Source organism: Brassica rapa, chromosome A09 (assembly GCF_000309985.2).
Source record: "Brassica rapa cultivar Chiifu-401-42 chromosome A09, CAAS_Brap_v3.01, whole genome shotgun sequence".
In the NCBI taxonomy this organism is placed as follows: domain Eukaryota; kingdom Viridiplantae; phylum Streptophyta; class Magnoliopsida; order Brassicales; family Brassicaceae; genus Brassica; species Brassica rapa.
In genome coordinates this window covers 5554001-5580924 of record NC_024803.2, presented here as the reverse complement: position 1 = coordinate 5580924, position 26924 = coordinate 5554001, and the positions used below count along the sequence as shown (strand labels likewise).

At 34.3% G+C, this 26924-nt stretch overlaps 4 protein-coding genes and 1 long non-coding RNA gene across 6 annotated transcripts; 4 read left to right on the top strand and 1 right to left on the bottom strand.

Annotated features, from left to right (window-relative positions):
* Positions 1 to 9893: 9893 nt before the first annotated feature.
* On the bottom strand, positions 9894 to 16477 carry LOC103837654 (kinesin-like protein KIN-14E). Its single transcript, XM_009114013.3, has 22 exons — positions 16094 to 16477; positions 15806 to 16016; positions 15506 to 15735; positions 15103 to 15433; positions 14930 to 15032; positions 14652 to 14833; positions 14461 to 14576; positions 14213 to 14315; positions 13957 to 14109; positions 13704 to 13850; positions 13412 to 13612; positions 12981 to 13145; positions 12787 to 12891; positions 12525 to 12665; positions 12245 to 12439; positions 11991 to 12117; positions 11708 to 11910; positions 11438 to 11620; positions 11283 to 11378; positions 11015 to 11212; positions 10387 to 10658; positions 9894 to 10266 (listed from the first exon to the last, which is right to left on the bottom strand). Exons 1-22 carry the CDS (start codon positions 16228 to 16230, stop codon positions 10071 to 10073), a joined length of 3795 nt encoding a protein of 1264 aa, XP_009112261.1. The 5' UTR covers positions 16231 to 16477; the 3' UTR covers positions 9894 to 10070.
* Positions 16478 to 16713: 236 nt separating this feature from the next.
* On the top strand, positions 16714 to 17770 carry LOC117127678. Its single transcript, XR_004450701.1, has 2 exons — positions 16714 to 16917; positions 16961 to 17770. It is a non-coding gene; the product is annotated as an uncharacterized LOC117127678 (long non-coding RNA).
* A 627-nt stretch (positions 17771 to 18397) lies between these two features.
* LOC103837657 lies at positions 18398 to 20722 on the top strand. The gene is made up of 7 exons (XM_009114014.3): positions 18398 to 18428; positions 18569 to 18691; positions 18774 to 18828; positions 18898 to 19027; positions 19096 to 19420; positions 19492 to 19623; positions 20040 to 20722. Exons 1-7 carry the CDS (start codon positions 18413 to 18415, stop codon positions 20471 to 20473), a joined length of 1215 nt encoding a protein of 404 aa, XP_009112262.2. The 5' UTR covers positions 18398 to 18412; the 3' UTR covers positions 20474 to 20722.
* Positions 20723 to 20741: 19 nt separating this feature from the next.
* On the top strand, positions 20742 to 23714 carry LOC103837658 (protein PIN-LIKES 7). Its single transcript, XM_009114015.3, has 8 exons — positions 20742 to 21815; positions 21923 to 22002; positions 22083 to 22207; positions 22296 to 22417; positions 22519 to 22773; positions 22876 to 22976; positions 23071 to 23309; positions 23400 to 23714. Exons 1-8 carry the CDS (start codon positions 21681 to 21683, stop codon positions 23522 to 23524), a joined length of 1182 nt encoding a protein of 393 aa, XP_009112263.1. The 5' UTR covers positions 20742 to 21680; the 3' UTR covers positions 23525 to 23714.
* A 761-nt stretch (positions 23715 to 24475) lies between these two features.
* LOC103837661 (heterogeneous nuclear ribonucleoprotein H2) lies at positions 24476 to 25784 on the top strand. Of its 2 annotated transcripts, none has more exons than XM_009114018.3 (2): positions 24476 to 24644; positions 24935 to 25784. In XM_009114018.3, exons 1-2 carry the CDS (start codon positions 24628 to 24630, stop codon positions 25614 to 25616), a joined length of 699 nt encoding a protein of 232 aa, XP_009112266.2. In that variant the 5' UTR covers positions 24476 to 24627; the 3' UTR covers positions 25617 to 25784. The 2 variants fall into 2 exon arrangements, with proteins under 2 accessions (XP_009112266.2, XP_033134155.1); XM_033278264.1 differs by having other exon boundaries at positions 24536 to 24644; positions 24974 to 25784.
* Positions 25785 to 26924: the final 1140 nt, after the last annotated feature.

Here is a 26924-nt window from a genome sequence, read left to right as displayed (position 1 = left end):
TAAGAATGCATTTCAAATAATGTGGATCGACCCAAGAAACTACTTTGCCACTACTTTCCCCACTTTACAATTTTTCAAAAAATGTGGTCCATCAACACATTATTAGCTCATCAACAAAACCAAATTTGGTTATTAATTTTGAGGAAAACATGTAACCTTCAATTGACTTAACCTGCAAAATCTATATGGTCATAATATATAGATCCATCGTGCACCTGAATTATTAGATAAAAAATAAATTGATCGTCACAAAATAGATATCTAGTCTTGACAGATCTACAGCTCATAGATCTAAACCATTTCCATCAGACAACAACCACAATCTTCCATACCAATAATACTAATTAGACGAGTATGTATCCATTTTCAAACATTGATATCTATATCCATATCATATTTATATTATATATATATGCATAAACACGAATCAGATACCAAAAGAAAGAAATTAGGGCATTCTTATGATCAATCAAATTAACAAAAGGACTACAGATCTGGAATAAGATCTTGTATATACCGGTAAAAGTTCTTGATACACATAATATACGTCAACAAAAGAACAGAAGTAATCTCACAAATTACAGATCTGGAATAATATCTGTTTAAAAAACTGAAACAATGCTTAATTCTGTGAATGAGATTTATAAAATCTTGTGACTTTGTCTGTATCTTCCCACAGCTTTATTGAACCGCAAATCAGTCGAACAGATGCAATTTAAATTAACATAACTATGCTATGGTAATATATATATGTGAGAATAGAACTAATCTGAAGAAGGTTGCAGTTCAAGAAAGCTGTGGAAGAATACAGAGAGAGTCATGTAGAGGAGAAGAAGCCCTAAACGAGGTGCATAAAGCCAGGGCAAAATCGTAATTACAGAAGAGAGGAGAAAGAGGGAAGTTGAAAATTTGTGAGAAAGAAAGTGTTCGATAGTAGGATATTTATAGGGACAATGGAAGAGAATGGTCATTCTTTTACCACACCAATCCCGATGAGAATATTGGCACTCTTCTTTCTTCTCCCTCTATTTTTTTTTTCCCTTCTATAACATTAATTAATAAGCTATTTAATATTTTTTCATTGCATTGCATGCATGGTAACTTACTGGCTGCATTCACATTGTATTTTGTTAAGCTATCATATTTTGACATATGAGAAATACTACGTATATGGTATTTGCAGTTGTCCTGTTTTGTCAAATTTATTTTGTGAATTGTTTTATTGAGGACTAGTCATTCATTTTTCAGATAGCATTGGTAGGACATATTTTTGAGTCAAAATTCGACCCATTTTTAGAAATATAGCTTTTCCCTTATACAAGTAATGATGCAGATTTTAAGACCGTTGAGTTGAAAGGTTATTTTTTTGAGGCGAGCTTGGATAAGCAAATTTCTACCTGTTCGTGACTCATGTTTACAATACAGCTAATACTTATTGTGTCTCGCTTGATTGTGTCCGGAGGAGTCTCCTCTTTTCTATGGTGTTAGCCTCTTCGACAGTTTCTTTATTTGTTTTTTAAGTTATTTTAAGTTGTGTTTCTTGTTTTTTTTTTTGCTACCAGCATTTTTCTATTCCGTCAAAAGTTGAAAATGATAATAAATCTTAACATTTTACCCCAAAAAAATGAATCAGTACATACAAATGTTTTTATTTTTTGAAAAACAGATACATACAAATGTTTTGAATAAAATTTATAATAATATATGTAATTATATATTTGCAATCATGATAAATTATACAATCGTGATATATATTCATTAAAATTAATATTATTTGAAACTATTAATTTTTAATTTATTATAAGATATAGATATACCCACTTACTTAAATAATATAACTGTCCAAAAATAATTTTTTTATGTTTTACTATTTTAATGTATAAATATACTCTAAAATATTTTTAAATATTTGAAACAGAACTCTCTCAAGTGTAATTATGATTTGAGATATATCCGTAGTACATTAATATTATTTATCTATATTAGTGATCTCATTATTTAGGTTTTATATTTTTAATAATCTTTATGAGATTATACATAAATATTTTGATATATCATAAATAAGATTTTGCTGTGAGTTCTGGAAATTTGTATGTATTTTGCTATATATACCACTAAATTTTAAAAGGAAAAATTAGACCCCTAAACTTTTTTACAAAAAATGATTGAAAAATAATTTGGTAATGTAGATTAGAATCCACCAATTTACGCGCTTACTTAGACGAGAAAACCATTTTAAATAATAATCCAAGAGATTAGTTTACAAAACCCACTTTCGTCTTTGTAGTTAAAGAAATTTATATTCTATTAAAACAGAAGTACAAAAAAATCTACAGTACAAAAGTCATAATATGATCATTCTATTAATTACTAAATATGATCTAGAAAACATGATAATTCATAAAGATATTAATAATAAATTAATTTCTACTATAATATTAAATTTTATTTTTAGTTAAAAATCTGTTGAAAAAGTCTAACAAAAAATTACAAAAAGTTAAAATATTTTATAAAATAATATGTTAATTAATTTGTAATTAATAATATATTATTATAAATAATATTAGTTGAAATTTATTATAAAACAACAATAAAATTTATCTTATATTTTATCAGTTTTATAATTATAGTCTATATTATATTAAAAGTTGAAGTACTATATGAGTTAAATATAAAATATATTTTAAATCAGTAAATTGACCTATTTTATTTTTAAAAATTTCTTTCATTTAAATAAATAAATAATCATTCACTGTGTAAACAGATTAAAATTCTTAAACTATGTAACAGTTTTATACAAACTATAACATGTCATCATATGTGGTATGATAACTATTGTCCAAGATATGAGGAGGCTAATCAGTAAGTGCAATCGTTGAATGTCCACCATCACTACAAATATGGTCATAGTCATCTACTCCATACAGTCCACATATATTCCCAGCATCAAGTGTATATACCAACTTAGACTACTGTTCTGGTAGAAGAACAATATTGAAGAACATGAGTTGGATAAAGATTTTTATTTGTGAAAAATTGATTTCTTTGGAAAGTTAGAAATGATAAGTTATTCAGAGGAATCAACAAAGGTGAATTTCAAGCTTGGTTTGTAGTGATGGTAACAACGCATGTAAATGTAAAAACGATACATGTGTAATTTCTCAAGTCATATGCTTATGAAACATATATATGATGGACATAGCATGGCTTTTAGATCCCCTTTCATCAGTTGTAGATGTGTTTGGAAAGATACTACATGCCAAAATCAGTTCATGGGTACAAAAAACAAACGAGATTGATTTCATCCCAACATGTGTAGCTGAAGGCTCTCATGTGGGAAATGAATTGTATGTTAATCATTTGAAAGGTCAGCATTTTGGATCACACTGTAAAAGAAATTCTATCGACGATCGAAGAACCAAAACAAATGTCAAGTTTTCAACTGACCTCAAAGCCGTTTGCAGTGTTAAAAAAAATTCAAGATTTTTTTTTTACTTTGGATACAAAATGGGTTGCTGATTCGTTAGCAAAAGCTAATGTTTTTTTATATAAAAATTTTATTTTGTTGTTTGTTTTATTCCGGTCTAATTTTCTAGATCGTTTCATATTTGGTAATAGTTTTAGATGTTATTTTCAATTTTTTTGACAGTAACATGAATAATATCAAATTTATAGCTAAAAAGTTGTACAACATTAGCAGTACAAACTGTACCAGATGTCTTAATAGGAACATATTTCAAATTTTGTAGACCATTTTTTTAAGAGTTATTCTTGGGTTCACCCCTTAGGGTGAACCTTTAGGTTCACCAACCAATAAGATTTCATTATTTCACGTTTGATATATTTTAGAAAAAGAAACAAAATATTGTCAAAATATATTATATTTTAAAAATAAAAAAGGTTAAAAAAATTAAAAAAAAAAAATAGTTAGAGAAAAACGAATTTAAAAAAAAAAAATATTTTTATCGTCGTCAGCAAAACACTAAACCCTAAATCCTAATCCCTAAACCCTAAATCATAAACCCTATAAACCCTTGGGCAAATTTTAAACACTTGGATAATTCATACTCTAAATCAAAAACACTAAATCCTAAAACCCTAAACCCTAAACCCTAAACCCTTGAGTGTTTAGTGTTTTTGATTTGGAGTTTAAGATTTATCCAAGGGTTTAGGGTTTACCTAAGGGTTTAGGATTTAGAGTTTAGGGATTAGGATTTAGGGTTTAGTATTTTGCTGAGGACGTTAAAAATATATTTTTTTAATTACTACTTTTTTAATTTATTTATTTTTACCTTTTTATTTTAAAAATATAATATAAAATATAGCTTGAGAAAATATTTTGTTTCCTTTTTTAAAAGATTTCAAATATGAAATAACACAATCCTATTGGTTAGTGAACCTAGAGGTTCACCCCCTAGAGTGAACCCAAGAATCAGTCTTTTTTTAATAACTGATTGTAATCTTAAAAAAAAAGTTGGGACGAGGAAAAAGAATATCATGGAAGGCATGTGGGTGGTGGGGCCGATGCAGTTGGAAAAGAAGGTTACAGCCCGTCTTTGCCGGGAAGCAGGTCTCCTTGTCTATCCCTCTTCCCCGGAGTCCCTCTTCCCCTATTATTATTTTAGTATTATTTTTTGTTATGCCTTTTCACATAAAGTTAAGTAAGCTTTGCTTGGATCGACCAACATTTGTTTTTTTTTAATCGCTTACACTTTTTAAAAAAAAAATCGTTTACATTTAAAAAAAAATTCGCTTACACTTCTATATCGCTGAATTTCCTATGTTTAAGGGTTTTCTTATTCTCTTTTTTTTTTCTTTTTTTTGGTAACACGGGTTATGTTTAAGGCTTAGGTTCCGAAAGGTAATTGCGGTTTGAGCGGTGCGGGACAAACGGTTCAACTGCGGTGCGGTTTTAACAGTTATAAAAACGTATAAAAATATTAAATATAGTATATATAGAGATTTTTGTTACTGTTAACTGCGATGCGGGGCGGGGCGGTTGTAAACATTCAAAGCCTTAATTAACATAATAATCCTCTAACGGATTTGTAGTTCTTAAATTGCTAGAATATCTCTAACTCCACTCTATTTTCCACAATAAAATATAATTTAAAGTAAAAATGTTTCAATAGTACTCTATTATTCATTCTATAATAGAGTGAAAATCGGGTTACTCCAAATATAGAGTAACATGTTTTTTTTATTTTGTTCATCACTCTATATTTTCTACTCTAAAATAGAGTACCATTGGAACAAACTCAAACTCTATTATAGAGTTACTCTATTTTAGAGTTCAAAATAGAATAAACCATTGGAGATGGTCTTACTACCAATATGAAATTCTTATTGTGAACATTCTGAAAAATACATGTAACTAATGCCACTTGCTTATCTTAACTTATTATATAACGTTTAGGATTTTAAAATTCTAAATAACATGATCACGACATGTGTCAATAAAAATTCAAGATTATCACATGTGCCAAAAATATAATTCAAACAATTTAGATTGTGAAAATATGTCAAAAAAACATTTGTTACATAATTTTTTTCATTTTTAAGTCCTATCCAAAAAGAATTTTCACTATGTGAAAATAAATTTTTTTTTTCTAAAATCCTAAATAAAAGATATTTTGAAATAAGATTTTCCTTTTTTAAAATCCTGACCAAAAAATATTTTTCTTAATCCTGACCAAAGAAAATTGTAATATCTTATTTAATAGTAATTTTCTTTATAAGTATTTAATGTTAAATGTGATACTAAAATTACTTAATCAACAAATAAAATTTGTAATAATATTAGTGATATTGAAAAAACTACTTTTGAAAATATAAACTTTTAAAAATAGTTAATACAAACTGGAAATAATTATTTGATAGTAATTTAATTTTTCTATATCCTAGACAAAAGATAATTGTAAAAATTGTGTAAGAAAATATTTGATAGTAGTTTCCCTTTTTTAAGAAACAATTCTAAACAAAAGAGAATTATATCATATTTATAAGTTCTAACCAAAAGAAATATGTAAAAAAGTTATTTGATAATATTTTTTAAAGAGAACTTGATTATGAACATGATACTAAAAATTATTTAATTGACAAAAACGAATTTTTAAAATAGTAGTGATACGAATTGTAAAAATAGTAATTAACTGAAAATAATTATTTGATAGTATATTAATTTTCTGACATTCTAAACATAAGATAATTGTAAAAAGAATATATGATAGTATTTTCGTTTTTTTTTAATTTTGAATAAAAAGAGATTTATAAAATAGATTATTTTTCATTTTTCAAATTTAGCAAAAATAAAATTAAAAATAATTATTAAATAGTAACATTTTAAAAAATATTGATGACAAACATAATACTAAAACTATTTAAGTAACAAAAATAAATCTAGGACGTTGTAGTGATTGGCCTTTATATGGTCATACGGATATCAAACCCATGTTTGATATATATTTTTGTGTTTAGTCATAAAAATAGATTATTATTATTATTGTTGCCATAAACTATATTTATCTGTTTTTTTTTTTGTCAAAAACAGATCAAGTTTCGACGTCATCTTATTACCTATTCTATTTTTCCTACGTAATATTTTCTAATTCATTTTAATTTTAATTAATAGTAACTATTTTCATTTTTTAATCCTAACAATTTTTTTTTAAATTAATTTAATTGTAATTTTTAAAAGGAATTTGATGACAAACATGATACATAATTAACAAAACAAATAGGATGTTGTAGTCAATGTTTTTTTAATATGTTTATACTGAAATAAAAAATGTTTGATATATTTTTTTTTGTGTTTGGTCACTGTCGCCGTAAGGGATCATTATATGTGTTTGGTCAAAAACAATTAAAACTTATCATTATTTTATTACTTTTTTTTTTGTTTTTCCTGTGTAACATTTTTTCTAATTCATTTTTTATTGAATTTTTATTATGAAAATCTATATTATTAAAGCAGAATTCATTACTTTTAGAATTTTTTACATTGCAATGCCATTATCTTTTTGAAAGTTTTAATTATTTTCGCCAACTACATATTCTTGGCCAATCAGAAAGACGTTTTAAAATGAAGTGTCCAGCAAACTCAAGGCCATCGATATTTCTGGGGGTTTTTTAGCAAGATAATTCTGAAAAGTATAAAAGACAACTATATATTTTACCGTTGCTACTAAAACGAGCTGTGGGCCTGGGTCATATTAAACAGATATAAACATGAATTGTAAGACCAACTTTACACTAATTTGGTTCTCTGATCAGTTTGTATATCAGTTATCGAAGCCCAATTTATTCATTTAGTTTTAAAACATAAAAATGGGGATTTTTTGTTTGAATTTAGAATTGTCTTTTCTTTTTGAAACAATTTAAAAATGGTCTTCAGAATGGGTTTATAATGGTCTTTCCCTTAGATTAATTTTAATTTAGAGAATTATTTTAAAATGCAAATACTGTTTAAATTAAATATATTCATCGTTTATTTAACAAAATTACATGTAATAAATTATAATTTTTTGTATAGCTATAAACAATTCTTTAAAACTGCATTACAATTTTCTTACCAACATGAAAATACAAGTATCTAATATATGACTTCTATTTAGATTTTACTATAAAAAATTTAAAAATGGTCATGATATTATATTCTTCTTACTAATTTTTGCTATAGGGATTACAAATTTTGCATCTATAGTTACAAACATAATTTTCATACCATATAAATTTATATATTTTAGATAAAGTTACGTCAATATATTAAATTACCAGTTATAGACGTAAAATCAAACGTTGAAAAATAAAAATTATACTGCATATTAAATCGAATGACAAAGGTACTTAAATTAATGTTTTAACATCGGATAAGTTAAATAAAACGGTCTTATTGTTACTAGAAAATGACAAACAAGTAATTTGAAAATAATAATAAAGCACACATAGGAGAAACTACAAATCCAAAATGAAAAAAAAATTAAAGAAATTTCTTCAAATAACTATAGTTTGGATACCACTTTTTAATACTACCTTCAAACAAATATATTATAACATTTAAGCTTTATTGTTTAGGGTTTAATATTTAGGGGATGGAATTGGGTTTATAAAGTTATATACAGTTTCCAAATGATATATAATATTGAATTTCATATATTTAAAATTAAATTAGAAGAACTTCTTAATTACCATATAATAAAATTATTAAGATTTATCACCATAAAATGATAGTTTTTTTTCACAAAACTATAGTTGAGAAATTATGTTTTCTTATAAACATTTATTCACACAATCATGATTCAGAAATATGGTTCCCAACATGCACATAAATTTTTGTCCCTCTAAGATTGCATGTATTGGTGGTTTCTAACTTACCTGGTTTACATGTATTGCTATATATTCAAGATTCCAATCAAACCAAGATGAAATGAGTTTAAAAAAGAAGTTTGATTTGGAAACATAACTCAATTGAGCGTCAATTTGAAGTAGAATTAAACTAATACTTGTTACGACGAAGATGTTGTCACCCTTTCAAATCAAATGATTTCCAACTCACTCAGTTTGAAGAAGTGGTAAGTTATCCACTTTCAAATTAGGTGATTCTCAACTTATCTAGTTTGGACATATGACAATTTATTCAAGATTCCAATCAAACCAGGATGACATAAGTGATAAAAATATTGATTTGGAAACATAATTCATTTGAGCGTTATTTAGAAGTTGAATTAAGCTAATACAAGTTATGATGAATAAGTTATCTCACATTCAAATAAGGTCTCAACCTACCTGGTTTGGACATACTACAATGTATTGAAGATTTCAATCAACTTGGGATTAAATTGATTTTGAAACATAACGCAATAGAGTGTCAAGGGTTAATCTACAGTCAAGATGAAAGTAATAGTGTTGTCAGTTGTAAGGCATGTCTCTTTTTCCAGAATCTGTTGTGGACATAAAGAGGTCATTAGCTTGGAGATAAGACCTCTATGTGGAATTCAAGGAAAATGCATGCCAAATTTTCACGAAGAACTTATAAATCGATAGAACGGCTTATTGGACTCAACTTAGGGATTTAGTCTATAATCCATGAAAATCCAAATCCAAGCTCACAACATCAGCCATAACCACATTGCATCTTCATTTGAATTTTGAATCCTCCAAGTTAGGAAAAAACATAACACAAGAAAACGAACAACGATTAATAGTCTACTAGATTTTGACCCGCGCTTGAAAGCGCGGGTTTGGTTTTGTTTTGCTTTTCATAATTATGAAATTTAATGTTTGAATCATATAATCTTGAAGATTATTTCACTAATGAAATTTAGTGTTTGAATCATATAATCTTACACCCAAATCTTGTATAAAGCTTCTATGTAGTGTAGTGTCTTACATGTAACGTGTTTCGTAGTCGATGGTAGTATATGAGGGAAATGAATATTTCGTTAACGTAACAATTATAATAGGTTGTGCTTTGGTTTTGGTTCATGTAATGTATTTTGTTTGGGTAGGGTGATTTAGCAATCGGTTTTAGTGGTTATGTATAAATAATAATGTATACAGTTCGCATGGTTAGAGTAATAATCAGGGGTCTATAGAGTAAAAAAGGTTGTTAATTATTGTTATAATATACAGGGTAAGTCCAAAAAAATTTAAAAGTAATAAATCCAAACAACTTTCATAAGTAAATTTTTTCAAAATCCTTCCCTTTTAATAGTATTAATACGGGCTCCGTGGCCAACATGGCTTGCCAGTTGTATCCACCATGCCACCTCTCATCACAGAATTGTGGTGGGTTAATGTTATCAACGGTTTGTTTTTTCATGGCTTTACTTTACTTTATTTCACGTAATACCTCGACTTTATTTTATTTGTATAGTTCACGGCTTTGTGTGGTGTTAATATTATCAACGGTTTGTTTTTATGGAATGAAAAATCTCATCAAAACAGAGAGAGAGTTTGAGACAAAGCATTACACTTTCGATAAGAAGAATCTAATTTAGAGTAGGGGAACTTTCTACAAAGGAATGGTGAAAACCAGCGATGCTCTTGTCTCAGTTTCACCTACACAAATTTCATGTCAGCTTTATTAAACTATCTCCCCCATCTCTTAGTGTTCGATCTTCCTCGATATCCACCAAGTCTTCTTCCTCATTTCTTTTACCGGCTTGCTCTTTCCAATATGCTACTAACTTTTTCAATCGCACCATCTCTTTGGATGAAACATGTTTGCTGGGATCATTCACGATCGTTCTCACTCTCGATGCATATCTGAAAAATACAATTTCATAAATCCATGTTAACACTCGAATCAACAATTGTATCTACATTATATATGTAAGCTGCAAATGTATGAATATATATATATATATAGTGGAAGTCGTGACTTACAGAAGAGAATTGTATGTCTCGTCCAAATTTGACTCGGCTGGAGATACATTAACAAACATTAACGTCTTGGCATTGCCGCCCAATGAATCGCTCATCAACATTGTCAACTTGTGATTCCTGTAAGGAATATGCTGGTTGCCTGAAGATAAAGCACCAATTACATCACCTAATGCAGAAAGTGATTTGTTAATACTTTGAGCTTCTTTGAGTTGGCAACCAGCAGAGCCTGACTTTTTCACCCTCTCAGAACCAGCAAGATCCACAAAACTCAACTGCAAATTAACAAACAGAGGATCAGAATATTATAGAAGATGTCACCATGAAAAATAATCATTTACCATATAGTCCAGGGATATGATAAGGTGAGCGCAATGAGAGTATTAATTTCATAATATGGATCTAAGGTTTAACACCGTGTACTAGACCAATGAATTGAGCAAGTAAGTCTGATGATGACGAACTATTTTTCTTTAGGAAAAGTTATATATAACTAAATTTTCTCAGAAGCGGTGGACCAAGCATGAAAAGTTAAAGAAACTCCTATTTTCTTGACAGCCATGAATGTATTCAAAATATTGTGAAAAAGGTTGCAAGTCAATAAATAAAATAACATTGTAAATTCTATCACCTTGCCCCTCGCAACTGACTGGGTTTGAAGATCAATACTCTCGATAACAACTGAAAGTATTAGGTGAGATCTTGAGCTTTCTTCATTCATGTTTGTTCCAGAAACATGTCGCCGTTCAGATCCCCTTTCGATAATCATTCGCAGTTCCTCCAAAGTTGATATAGGAATAGTTGTCACATTCTCAACAAAGACCATACCCTGAGAAAATATTTTATGAATGAGATCAAACTGACGTGCCTACAAACCAGTGAAATATAGATCATATTACCTTAGAATCCTTTTTAATCTCTAGTTTCAAGCGCCTTGCACTTTTTGGTAGCAGAAGGTCTACAAGTGTGTCTTGATAAAGTTCCACCATGTATGCCTGCATAATTTTTTTTCTCATTTGACTATCTCAACATATGTATTAAGATAATAAATTACCTTCAGAGAAAATGAAAATCTGTTGCTATCACGCTTTAGTATTTTGAAGAGCTCCTTTGTAGCTCGAGGTGTGAGTCCAGGATTGTTCTCATGTCCATATATGGTGAAAGTTTTTCCAGAACCAGTTTGACCATATGCGAAGATGCAAACGTTATACCCATCTACAGCCGACTGTACCAAATACTGTTACAGAAAAATGATATTAGTTCCCACAACAAAATAGCAAAACCATGAAAGACAAACGAACCGAGTTACATATCACAACAATACCTTTGTGTCTTCAAACACATCATCTTGGCTAGCACGCATGTCAAACACACGATCGTAAATGTGTTGCTTTCTTTTGTCGTCTTTCCATGGATGTTCGACCGTAAACTCATCCACACTTGTTAGCACTTGCATTTTCTTCTCTGAACTTTCTTTTTCATTTAGAGGCCTTATTCGACAATATACTCTGATCTTCCCCTTCATATCTACAATAAAAATACAAATAAAAACAAAATCCAAAAATCCAGCAATAAATCTTCTTGTAACTAAATGATCATCATGTTACCTTCTATGGTATTATAATATCTTTTCCTTAAAACTTGTTCTTCCTTGTAAAGTATTTCTAGCTCGGCAAGTTGGGCTCCTTGCATCTTCAAAATGGCAGCTGTTTGCTCATTCTTTCTGTCAATGTCCTAAAAACATGAAAGTGAAATACATATTATCTCTAGTTTCACTTTTAGCTAAATCAGGAAAATACATTATCATCATTCAGATAAAAACAAAATTAAAACGATGAAGAAAACTAGAAAGTACCAATACCTCTTTCATTTCTCTTAGCTCCTCAAGCTCTTTCAAATTATTCTGCAACAGCAGCATATCAGAAGTCTTACTTTCAATTGTAGACTTGGCAATTTCTAAGTCTTGAGTAAGGACTCCAAGCTTATTTTCAAGTTCAGAAACTCTAAGCTTTAACACCCTTCTTTCTTGTTCATATCTCTTTTGGTGAATTTCAGCCTGAAAATGTCAAAGAGTCAACAATATGCAACAATCTCCTACTTTTCAATTTGAAATTGGCACAAATCTAATACATGAAATTCACCTCCTCTGATTTATTATTTTCAATATTGAAAACACTTTGTTCCAATCTCTTGTTCTCACTCAATAACCTCTTTGAATTCTCAACTGCAATGTGTAACTCCTTATTTCGAACATCTAACTCGGCTTGGATCTTGTATAACATCTGTCACAGAAAATTCATTATTAAAGAAAAACAGAATCGCCTACAAAGAGCAACATAAAATACTCAATAATTAAAGCACACTAACTATGAATCAAATATAAAACACATGATATATATATACCTGATTATCCATTTCAGTTAATTCTGATTTTGGCTCTTTACTTAAATTTGTGTTGCCCGACTTCGCCAACCTCGCTTCCATCCCCCGAAGTTCAGACATCAAGGTCTAGAGAATATATATATATATATAGGGTGAATAAATAAACAACTCCAATTAAGCAAAAGAAGGAAGAGAAAAGTTACGTTATAACTTACTTTGATAGTTGTCTCCTTCTCATCACACAAGGACTTTAGTTTATCACTGTCTAGGGTAACCTCCAACAATTTTTTCCTTCCGAGCTCTAAGCTATTGCGTGTAGCTTCTAACTCTTCACGCATAGAAACTTCTTGCTGAGTTTTCTTTTGCAGTTCATCCATCAACTACACGACGACAAAAAATCGTGGTAATTCATCAGCATCAACTCTAAAGAGGATAGAGGTCAATAAATAACATTCTGCGTACAATAACATGAAAATAGCAAGGAAAGGTTGAATTGTAATGGAATATCTCGCAACTGCCAAAATAAAAGACCAATGACAAATGTACTGGTACTATGCTATTCCTTGTTTTTCCAACAGAGTTAAACTTCCTCCTAGATTCAATTTCACGTGAAAAAAAGAAACATGAAATCTCATAGAATATATACCATATCGTTCTTTCTCTGGGACTCTTCAAACGCCTTAGACAGATCTTGCACACGTTTTTCATACACTTCAAGATTTTGCGGCTTAGAACTGCAGGATATATCTCCACTAACCAAGCTATTGGCAGCAGATCGAGCTTTGGAGTAACGACGCAACATAACATCATTTATATGTGTTTGTAAAGCAACACATATTTCTTCACCCTACAAATAATGAAACGGTCGTTCACCTCTACAAGTTACCCAAATCGGAAATGCAATTATAAAGATCCTGAAAAATTATGACCGTACGTACCTGTTTTGTCTCAAACTGAAAAATGTGAAGAACACCAGCAACTCTCATTTTGAAAAAGACAGCAGTGTTGCTGCTTCCAAATTGCATTATGTCACGTAATTCAGCTGAATGCAGATACTCTTTCGGAACCGGTCTAAAAAAGTGAACCTACAAGAAATCAAAACAACAATTCAAATCCAACAAATCACATTAAAATTCCAAACAGCAATAACACCCTTTTTAATAAAAGGTTAGCTTCTAGTTTGAAACTGACCCCACGTTTGTTGATACCCAAAATGATTCGTCCAGGTAAAAGGCCAATGGGATCATCTATCTTGCGTACGCTAAAAAATACAGAATTCCCATATGGCAATGCCTTCAATATCCGTAGAAACTGTTGTCTTGCTTCATCTTTTGTCACGTTCTCCTACATTCCCACAGCCACAAATACGAAGGAACATTTTAGCAAAGGTATCTGAGAAGGGAAATATCTAACTAAATAAAAATGCATGGGTCATTCTCATTCCTACCATTGCACGGTAGCGAGCAAGGATATCCAATTCCCATTCCTGCTTAGCTCGGGTTATTGCTATTTGTCTCGGCAAAAACCGCTCAAGAAGCGATGTCCAGTCACTGATCCGTGACCCAAAGAGAAAGAAAACATAATTATAAACGTAAAAAAAATTAGGAGAAAAAAGGAATAAAAATAAACCAGCGGCTTTGCCAAGCAAAAAAAATGAAGATACAATTATGAATATTAGAAAATTAGTATACTAACATGCATGACTCGGGACTATTGACAAACCCAATCCCAACAAGAATTTGTAAGGCACAAAGCTGAGCAGCATCATCCCTTCCAACAGGATAGTTTCCTAGCAAATAGTCGTGTTGCAGCTGCATGCATGTGTGTTAGCAAGGAAATGCATGTGAAAATAAAAAGTGTCATTAATTAGTGAAGAAACTGCTCACTTGTACATAGGAAAGTTGCACGAACATGAGATCTGTTACAGCTTCATCAGACTCTCGGAATAATTTTTTTTTAAACACTAGTTTGCAGTGTAGTATCTCCCCTTTATTTCTATCTTTTATAGCTTTGAATTCTGAGAGGAGATCTCCAATATACTTGTTATCATCCAATCCTATATATTCCTCTGCAAAATGACAGATAGAGAAACAAATCGATAATGTAGTTAATAGTAGAATCTCAAGCATTAAGAAAATGATCAAGAAATAATATGAAAGCATACCAGCATTTCCGGAATCAGATGATTTGGAAGTTGAAACCACTTTACGACATTCAAACAAACTGAAGCTAGAAAAGGCTGATAGCTTAATTGTCCCAGCTAGCTCCTGTGAATGCAGAGAGAGAAGTTTAACCAAAAGTAAAGGGAAACAAAGATAGAAAAAAAGAAAAGGATACCTCAACAGCATCAGAGACTGTTGTAGCCATGTCAAAGGAAATTTCTTCAAAAGTCTCATCAAGAAAGAAGACAATGGTAGTAAGCTTTCTCCCAGTCAAAAGAGCTTCAATTTCCTCACGGCCAGGGGTGGTATGCCTAGGACCAGCTTTAATAGAGCGCTTTAACGCCTTCAAAGTATTAAGAGAAAGAACCTGGGCCTCTGGTTCAGCACTTGCTGCATCGTGCGAGACGTTGTGAATATACTCAGATAGATATCCACCGATGTCTTTGCTAGGAGGCATCGAGGATGCACATAAGTACATGAGTTCCCACGCTCTTATCAAGTATTGCCTGCCAAAGGGAGATGCAAGGGTCATTTATATAAAACTAACTAACTGGTAACTGCGTGAGAGAGAGAGGCACCTGTCAGGATTATGTCTAGTCTGTTTGGAGATTTGCGCGAAAAGCTCGTCCCTGAGTTCAACGCGCTTCAGAGTTTTCTTGAAAAGCTTTCCAGCAAGCTCAATGCGTTCGTCTAAACTGGGTGGAGAAGACGAATCAACTCCCATGTACTTTAAGATGAGATGAAACAGCTTGGTGGCGCGGCTGACGAGATCGCTGTTGATCTTGAGTAAGGAAGTGGGGATGGGATCCTGAAAGAGAGTACAAAGTCAAATATTGTTAGTTAGTTAGTTAGTTAGTTAGAGGGAGAGGAAAAGGAACCTTCTGGAAGCAAAGCATGTCCTCGAAAGTGAAACGTTCTTTTTGGAGATGAGAGCCCGATGACGACGACTTTTTGGAGTAGAAGAAGCCACGCTTGCCACCAGACTGGATTTGCTTCTGCATAAGACGCAGAAACGGTTCGACCTGGAAGCGGTCGATGAGGGGGATGGCGGCAGCTAGGTCGGCTGGAATTGACTGAGGAGCTGGGGAGCTGCCAAGTCAGACAAACAGAAGAATTAATAACGAATGTTGCTAAAATTCAGTTGAGAGAGAGAGAAAAAGAGTTACAGAGGAGGAGGAAGAGGAGGCGATTCGGCATCATCGAAGTCGGTGCCAGAGGGATTGGGAACATAAAAGCAAGAGGATGAAACGTCGGGTTCGTTGTTGCCATTGCCGGAGCTGAATGATGAATTGCTTCCTTCCATTAGAGAGATCTGGAGCACAATTTTCCCAGGAATGTGGGTGGGCAGGCAGAGAGAGAGAGACGAGAGTCACGGGAGACTTTTTAATTCCCCTTTCCTCCCATTCACGATTCAGCTGATTTTCTTCTGATATTTTTTTGCTAATTTTTTGTTTAGTTTTAAAAACAAGATCAATGTGGAATCAATCACTCGGCGTCCTTTGGGTTTGAAAACCAAATAAATGAATAAGAGACGTGCCTCCACGTCCATTTAGCCAGCCATATGGTTGTGCCTCCAACACCATATATTACATCTCTCTGCTTTGGTGTCATTACAATAATGATTTGTTTTCTTTTGACTGTTTTGCATTATTGTTTAGATGTATCATGTATGCAAAGGCCAATTCAACACAAGCATCTTTGTTGTTGTTACATTTATTTTCCCTTTTCACAACTTTCTTAAACCATAGTGCTCCATCACCTTCTCCACTTCACAGCTTTGCCGACATTGCTGAAGCAGGCAAGTTTTCCCTTGGTGGAAGCTTTAGATCTTCCTCTTGCTCCACTGCTCTACCATGCTATCCTTCATCTCCTCCAGTCGCCATGGCTGCCACTCTAATTTCAGGCATTAACCACAAAATAATAAAGGATGGAGAGAGGTTTTTGTGTTAAACCTTTGGGTTCATTATCTTTGTCTATCAATATGGCTTATGTCTCTACAACTAGGACAGTTTCAAGAGGAAGAAGATGCAAAGGGAAACCTCCACAAAATCTTTGCTTATTTCTCCCTTTTATCACATGACACACCATTCTATACTCACGGCTAAGGCACTGCCCCCCCCCCCCCCCCCCCCCCCCCCCACCCCCTGTAATCGTCCTTCTCTTATCTACAATATATATACAGACAGTCAGCTCTCTTCCATCATTGTATGTGAGTAGTGTGTTGCATTACGGAACTAACTGATCTAAGAGAGACATGCGATGGTAGGGTGCATCGTCAAAGGTATATTAGTCAACTTAGCATCGCAAGTCAACTATATCGATGGAAAATTATCAAGTGCAGCTATAATTTCTTCTACTATTCTCCCCGAAAAGCACCTATCAGTAACATCTACCCTGCGTAAAGAAACAAACGGAAAGAAAGATAAGAAACAGATGTCCCCTGCTCTTTTTGAATCGCACAAATCTTCCTTTCAAGTTGTAATGAGAATTGGATTCGCTAAAGAGAGCAAATGAAAAAGCTAACACCGATACAAGGTCTGGAATTTTCAAAACATGTTATGTAATCATGATCAGTAACACAGAGCATATGACATAGAATGCGTGAGATTTTGGCAATGACAAAATAATAATCTATTCAACAAACTCCGGTACAATAGAAAGAACTAAAGATATACACTTGCCTGTGGTAAGCACTCTGCTGTTTCAGGTGCGGATGCTGAGAGTATGCATCGAGAATTGTTGAGGTAAAGGTTAAAGATCTGCTTCCAATGCAGTCAACCTTGGCGAAGCAAATAGTGGTTGGCACTAGTATCTATACAAATTTTAAAAAGTCATTCAGAATTAAAAAAAAAAAAAATACAGCCTCAGGTTCAGAAAATGACAATTTAAGTTATAACAGCCGACACAAACAATCACACTAGTGAAAATAAGCATACCGAACAAGACTGTTCCAAAGACATGACTACAGTGAAAGACACGACATCAAATATCAAACAGTCCTTGGCAAGAACATGACAAACAGAGACACTACTTCTTACACAGAGTATTCCTATGTCTATTACAGAAAAAAGTATTTTTCATTTTATCACAGTTTTATTTAAAAAAATACTTCTGGTATCTCTAAAAAAAAAATATTTATCAAATTTTTTAAAAGAAAAATATTAGTTCGAAATTTATAATTTTTTTATTGCCTCCTCGTATCTATGACATCATTGAGCAGGCCCTGTGAATAAGGATAGTGATTACCTTAAGGATAACAAGTTTCACTCTAGGTTCCTCCTCATATCATATGCAAGGAACAACCGAGAGATCTAGAGAAGATTTGATTGAGTCATGACGAAACTAACTGCGCTATAGGGAGTGAAGAAAATGAATAGAGCATTCAGCTGCTTTGGTCTGTTCAGCGTCAAAGATTCTAACACTCTATTTCTCTTCCACCAAAACCTGTTATAAAAAAATTGATTCAGTGAGGGACAGACATCGATATGACCGGAGAGAGAGGTCATCTACCGCTTATCAAACTTTTTCGAAAAATTTAAAGCTTATTGGTCCTAATATGTTTTCATGTTATTGGGCCTTTGTGTTGGGTATTACAATTCTCTGGGCCTGATTGGGTTTGCCTTGTGATTTTTCACCTCAAGCTCGAGTCAGAAACTGCGATCAGATGGAGGAGGAGAAGACATTGGAGATGGAAGAAGGCAGGAAGAGACCGGGAGTTTTGGTCGTCGGTTCCTCTGGTGTCGGCAAGCGCACCCTTCTCTCTCGTACGTGCTTGCATACCATTTCTCTTTAGCTTCTTTTTCTTGATCTAGTATTCATTTGGGGGATTTTTTTTTTTATTCACAGGATTGATCTCTGTCGATTTTGAGGATTCATCATCATCTCAAACAGAAGTTCATGAGTAAGTAAGAACGTGTAATTAATTAATTACCCAAATCCAGAATTTTATTACTGAACTTTTGTGTGACAGCTGGACAATTAACACAAAGTATTACTCTGCGGATGTATCTGTGTGGATTTGCGATGACTACTCTCTCCCTCAGCCTCAGGCTCACTCACATCCACTTGTGGCGTTAGTTATGGTCTTCGACTTGAACCAGGTTTGAGTCACATTCATACATACGCATGCGACTCTTCTTACATGATAACCCTTTTATTTTTTTTGCAGATGTCAACTCTTGTTGCTCTTCAAGACTGGGCTTCTCATGCAGACATAAGCAGTTTCGATATATTGCTGTGCATTGGGAACAAAGTAGATCTTGTCCCTCATCACCCAGCTCATGCTGAATACAGAAGACGCCTTTCCAAAGCTTCCACGAATCTGTATTCAGACATTGATGATGAGTTTGGGATCTCCCAAAGCGAAGGAAGTAGCTTGTTGGGTAGCGACGATACATCGTCACTTGACATCAGGGGAACATGTCTTGAGTGGTGCCGCGACAACAACATCGAGTTCATTGAGGCTTGTGCATCTAATCCTGATTTTGACAAGTGTAAGTTACACACATTCTAAATGAATGAGAAATGATATGATGAGAGAATTAAATGGACTCTGGCTTAATAGGTTTATCAGTGGATGGGGATTCTCAAGGGGTTGACCGTTTGTTTGGTGCTCTTTCGGCACATATGTGGCCTGGAATGATTCTCAAATCCGGTGATAAGATTAATGAACCGGTGTTACCTCCTCATGGTGAAGGTTATATTCTTTTTCTTCTCCCATATAATAGAGAAAAAGACCAAAATAGCACTAAATCAAGTTTTTGTTCCTAAACTAGCACTCAAGGCTAAAAGTCACAAAAATAGCACTCAAGGGGTGGGGTGTAGGGTTTAGAGTTTAGAGTTTAGGGTTTAGAGTTTAGGTTTTAGGGTTTAGAGTTGAGAAGTGAGGTTTTGGGGATAAGATTTCAAATTTTAAAAAATAAAAAAAATTAAATTTTTTAAAAGATAAAATGCTATTTTGGTCATTTTAGTTTTTGAATGATATTTTTGTGATATAAACTTAGAAAGGTGCTATTTTGGAGATTTGCCCCATATAATATTATTATGTATGAGGGTGAAGGTTCGTTCGTTCCCCCCTTGGACTTAATCTTGCATTCCCGTCCTCCTTGTCAGAGTTGTCAGAAGAAGAATCTGAATATGAATTGGAGTACGAGGTGCTATCCTCAGGCTCAGCTGATCCATGGGAAAATATCGATGAGAGGTGGGTTTCCGCAGATGCTGGCGGATCCACCTCACGGGAGGTAGAAGTGAATCCAAAGAAAGTTGTGGATGATGATGTAATAGAGCTGGGGTCTTCAGGGACGCAGAGCGAGACTGTAGTAACTACAACAGATGAGAAACCTTTGGGGGACACAGAAGACAACAACAAGGTTTATGAGTTGGAAGACGTGGAACAGTTGATGTCGGAAATAGGCAACATCCGTGACAACTTGCGGTTGATGCCTGATTTCCAGAGGAGGGAGATAGCTGCGAATCTTGCGATGAAAATGGCTTCCATGTTTGGAGGAGGAGGCGACGACAGTGATAACGAGGAAGAATCTGAGTGATGCCCCGTAGTATTTATGAAGATCAGCATGAACCACTGTTTCAATCCTTTCTTTCTTTATAAAAAGCTTCTTTGTTTATTCGTTTCATGCTTACGCAGTTGCACGCTCTATTGTGAACCCAGTTAGCTATTATTAATAGCTAATTTGGGTCCACATGTTATGTATGTCATTACTTTTTCTCTTGATGTGTAATGTAGTCTTATGGAGCTCTAGATAATAATAATATTAGCCTTCCTCGTTTTGGTAACACTGGCAAGGCAATCACATTAGTGCACAAGTCTGGTCGAAAACAAAGATCTGGATGGGATTTGATCCACATTCATTTTGAATATTAATCCATTATCATTAGGAGGAACAAGCTGTCACAAAGGAGGGTTGCGTAAAAGGGAAGCTAGTTACAGATGACCCCATCGAGATAGTGGCAGAAGAAGCTAGATGTCTGGGATCGGTCTTGTCTAAGGAGCTGAACAAGGTTAACATAGATGCTCGAGCCTTTTCAGGGTTGCAAAATCTTGAAAATGTAACTGCTCTCCAAAGGTCGAGCACTGAGTAACAAGGTAATGAATCATAGAAGTATCAGCTCTGCGTCCATTTCATACATGTTAACTATTTTAATAAACCAAAAGACAAGAGTAGGAAGACATGACATCGTTCATTCTTCATTTTATAGCATCTAACGTTTGATTATCGCTAGTGGCTGGACCCTACCGTGGACTTAATTGGCATCGCAGATCGGAAGGATGATGTTTCATATATTTTATGTTAGGATAATTATAAACAAATCTTAATAGGTCAAACTTGACCCTCTGGGAAAGAAAGACAATGAAATTTGTTTATATATATACGGGGAGCAGCAACTAGACCCTGACGCACCTTTCATTGATTCTGTCAACATTAACCTGAGAGGATCCCAAAAGCCTCTCGTCCCTTTATATCCTCAATTTTTTTTTATACTCCATGTATTTCACGTGTGATGTACACCAACATTACCCAGAAGGCAGAAGCCAACTTGTTCTTGTAATCCGTTTTTTTTTTGTACGCCTTCTCCTCCTACTGAAAAGTTGGACTCATCTTCTTCTTCATGTTAACCGCACCCCTGTTTAATATATATACCTATCCACCATCCTACATAGACAGACAGAAATATATCTTACATTGTCTGTTTTTTCCTTCTTCTGCAAGAAAAAAATAATAATAATATTTAGGGATGGGTTTCTTAGAGTTGTTAGAGGTGGCTTCAATGCCAATCGTTCAAGTTCTCCTAATCAGCGTCCTTGGTGCTTTCTTGGCAACTGATTACTGCTCTCTTCTCTCTGCTGACACCCGAAGATCCGTGAACAAGGTACAACCCACCTCCAGGCTATCCATATCTCTGCTCTTTTTTTGTGACCTTTCATGTAATGTAGTATAATAATTAATTTAACATATATATATATATATACTTTGCAGCTCGTCTTCGTGGTCTTCACCCCCTGCATCATGTTTGCCAATCTTGCCCAGACTGTCACATTGCAGGATATTATTTCATGGTACGTACGTACGGTACCACCCTGACCTATATAATAATGCATGGCTTTGATTTTGATTTCAAACAAATCAACTTTTTCAGGTGGTTCATGCCCATAAATGTTGGAATCACTTTTCTAGTAGGAGGCATTCTTGGATGGTTGGTTGTGAAACTGCTGAATCCCAAACCTCAACTTCATGGTCTCATAATCGCTACATGTGCCTCAGGTAATTAACATTGGCTCCTCAAAATCTATAACAAAAAGGAGATTCATATGAAATGTAACGTGAATGAATGAATGGTATTATTATATAGGCAATATGGGAAACCTTATGATTATTTTGGTCCCTGCCATTTGTGATGAGGAAGGCAGTCCTTTTGGGAATCGAAGTGTCTGCAGATCCATTGGACTATCCTACGCATCTTTCTCTATGGCCGTAAAGTCAAATTTACAAACATTTTATCATCATCTTCTCTGCTCTCAGAGTTTTGTAATTATAATAATCGTGACTTTTTTTTTTGGGGTGGTCTCATGCAGCTCGGGGGTTTCTATATTTGGACATACAGTTACCAACTGGTGAGAAGCTCTGCTACACAGTTCAAAGCTCTTGGCTTGGTCAAGTCTGCCAACAAGGACATGGACTCTGATGATCCCCGCAGTCTTCTCCTGAAGCCGCAACAAAATCAAGACCTTGAAATCCAAGTGAAAGAAAAGGTGTCTACTAGTACATACATCAAGGACTTGCTCCATCAGATTCTTGAGGAACTCTTTGCGCCACCCACTGTTGGTGCCGTAAGTAAAAATGAATAAAAAAAGAATATGCATAATTTTCATTTCTCCAATCAATACTAAAAAAAAGGATGCATGATTTCATCTGCTTTCTGTTGCATTCAGATTCTTGGTTTCATCTTCGGAGCAACCAATTGGCTGAGGAATCTTATAATAGGGGAGAATGCTCCGTTGCGAGTCATCCAAGATTCAGTGAAACTACTTGGGTATGAACTTGCTTGCGAGCCACGTTTTTCTAGGGTATGGAAACATGCATCACGACTTAATTAGGACTAATATATATAAGTTGATTTTTGGCAGGGACGGCACAATACCTTGCATCACACTCATACTGGGAGGCAACCTGATTCAGGGTCTGCGTTCCTCGGCTGTGAAAACGTCAGTGATTGTAGGCGTGATCTGTGTGAGGTATATCATCCTTCCAGTGGTTGGGGTAGGGGTTGTTCAGTTAGCATGGAGTTTAGGCTACCTTCCTCCTGACCCTCTCTTCCGATACGTTCTCATGCTTCAGTTCACACTGCCCCCTGCTATGAATATCAGTAATTTTCTTAACATTCATTGCTAATCTAGCTAATATAAAATAGAGGGGGTGATAATATCAACCAATCATTTTGTGTTGTGGATTGCAGGTACAATGGCACAGCTGTTTGATGTGGCTCAAGATGAGTGTTCGGTCATCTTTTTGTGGACCTACCTGGTTGCATCCTTAGCCCTCACCATGTGGTCAACTATATTCCTCTCCATCCTCTCCTGACTCTGATGGAGTTGGTTGTATTGATTGATTGATTTGTTAATAATACTTTTGAGTGATTGGATTGTCAAATAAAAGCAGGAAATAAGCAGGCCTTGCAAAAAAAACCGGAATCGAAAAACCAAACAGAAACCTACCAAGATCTTCAAATATCTGAATGGTTTCTATATTTCTATATCCAAAATAACCGAATCGAACCGAGAACCAAGTACCCAAATATATTAAAATAATAATATATATACATATAACATAATTAAACATATATATTTATGTTTTAAAATCTATTAAAATATTTAAAAATATTTGATGAAAACTAAATTATTATAAAATATCTAAATTATCCGAAAATATTCAAAAATATCTGGATAATTTTATCTGAAATATCCAAAATTGTATGTGTATCATCCTAATTATTCGATATTTTATCCAAAATATCCGATATTTTTATCCGAACTACCCAAAATAATCAAACCGGAATCAGAACCAAATGAGAAATAAGTTTTTTTTTTCCGGATATTTTCTGGTTTCTAGTTTTACTAGCTATCCAAACGGAACAGAACCCAAAACTATCCGAACCAAACCGAAAGTATGTTACGTAGTAAATGAATCCTCTAGCCCCTATATCTTCTTCCGTCCAACACAGCTCATAACTAATGAGTCCACTAAAAGAAATTGGTGAAGCCAAATAACGTTAAGTAACATAAGTATTATCAGATGAATCAACATTAATCCAGGGTCAGAGTATCCAAATATTCCAACCGGTGTAATGTACAGGAGCTTAGTAGCAAATTTGTTTGTCAGAGCCTCACACTGAGATTTGTAGTCAAACAATTAGCAACAAAACTATGAATCACTTGCTACGATGCAAGAGAGTATTTCAAGGCACACAACAATATTAGACGGTTTGTTTACACCAAAAAACAATATATTAGACGGTTTCAAACTCTTACGATAAGTATGGGCCTAATAAGTGTCTTGTGCCGTTATAATGGGCCCAGAGTTTTCGTCTTCAGGGATATTTCATGGCGACGACTTGAGTGGATTCTTTGTATTGACGGACGAACCAACAATCGAGGGTGAGGGGAGACCTTGGCACAGAGCAGCTCATGTACGGATCTAGAGGGTATGCATTCTTATGTTTTCTCATTTTCGGTCCAATCGATTTTTTTTTTTTGGAATCTTGTGGTCGGTTGAGAATGTATAGGGTTACTGTCTTCTTAATCGATTATGCTTATCTGTGGAAATGATTCTTGGCAAAAAGTGTTTATCTTATGAATGTACATGGCTTTGAAGATAGATAGATAGTGGTATAAGGGAAGAATGGAAACAGTATTAGTTAGGAGTCTTATTATGGATGTTTCGTAGAGATAAGAGTTGAGTGTGGGGATCTTTTTTGGGGTTTGGTAATTGAAGGGCCATGTTTGGGAGTGGGGTGGGCTCAAAGAGACAAAGAATGATGCAATCAAATCCTCCTTATGGCGGATTCCCTGTGGTTCGCCTCCGTGGTCTTCCCTTCAACTGCGCTGACGTGGACATCTTCAAGTTCTTTGCCGGCCTCGACATTGTCGATGTCTTGCTCGTCAGCAAAAACGGCAAATCCTCCGGGGAGGCCTTTGTCGTCTTTGCAGGTCCAATGCAAGTGGAGATTGCACTGCGGAGAGACAGGCAGAATATGGGTAGGAGATACGTTGAAGTTTTCCGCTGCTACAAGCAGGATTACTACAACGCCGTTGCCGCTGAGGAGGAGGGAGTATATGAAAACAACGAGGTCCATGTTAGAGCAAAGAGTTATAGCGAGAGCAAAGAGAAGCTCGAGTACACTGAGGTTTTGAAGATGCGAGGCCTCCCGTACTCTGCCAACAAGCCTCAAATCGTAGAGTTTTTCAGCGGGTACAAGGTTATTGAAGGAAGGGTGCATGTTGTGTGTCGACCTGATGGTAAAGCCACGGGTGAGGCCTTTGTGGAGTTTGAGACAGCTGAGGAGGCGAGGAGGGCGATGGCTAAGGACAAAATGTCCATTGGGCCAAGGTACGTGGAGCTTTTTCCAACTACTCGTGAAGAGGCTCGAAGAGCTGAGTCGAGGTCTAGGCAATGATGACTTTGTCCTTCACTATGATGTATCATTATATATATCCTGTTGACTAATTTTGCTTAGGTAAAACCCAAAATGTTCATCTGTGGAATAAAAAGACCTTGACATATTGTTTTTTTCTTCTTATAATACCTTATCAAATTGGCCTTATTATGTTAATGCCAGTTTTTATTTGGTTTAGGCACAGTACAAATTTATTATATCCAACAGAATCTCACTCGAACTTTAGTCGGCGGCAAAATCCATTCAAAAACTACTGATATTGTTGCTGAGAATGAAACGGCCAGAGAATTATTACACAGGCATATGACCGGTTAGAGTGGAGTTTTGTAGAAGAAATTATGAGAAGAATGGTGTTCTGTGAGAAATGGATTAGCTGGATCATGTGATGTGTATCAACTGTTAATTTCTCAGGGATATGTTCAACTCAAGCAACCTATCTGGAAACTACCAACAGCTCCTAAGGTCCAGCACTTCCTGTGGAAGCAATTTACAACGACACCATATTACAAATACAATAAGGTGCCCCATTGTTACCAAGAGGAAACAACAACTCATCTGTTTTTTTTACTGTATCTATGCGCAATGTTGAGCATCAGGCTTTCCAAATACTTTGCTCCAACAACCGCAAACTGATTTGGAAAGCAAACTTGAAATCATTTTCCAACAAAGTTCTACGATGCTGAATCATCTACAACACCTATCCTGGTGGATACTTTGAGAATGCGGAAGACAAGAAATAAGTTGATGTTCCAACAAAAACTATACTCACTGGAGGATAACACTCAATGCAGCCTATTTTGCATCTTATTTTGATGCAAAGAATGGATTCATGCAACAAACTACATAAAACGAGACAAACGAGCAGCATTTCGGATGACAGGAGCAACAAAACAAATGGATCCGACCAATGACAGGATATGTGAAATGTAAATATGATGGATCTTTTGTCAATCTTCAAACACCGGCTTAAGCAGGATGGGTAGTACGTGATGACAAAGGACGATATCTAGGAGCATGACAAGTTTCTACTCGACAACCAAGGAATGCGGTAGAGTGTGAACTGCAAGTTTCTACTCGACAATCAAAGAAGCAACAAAACTGGTTGAAAGATATTTGGAGATGGGGTAAAAAGTTTCAAAACATCCAATTTAAGTGGACTAACAAAAGAGGTTCAAATGCATGTGCGGACTGGCTTGCGAAACAAGCAATACCGAATCAGTAAGTTTTTTATTATTATGATTTATTACCCAATGTAATTCATAATGCTTTTACAGCTGATTACTTCGATGATTAATATAAAGTATTTCG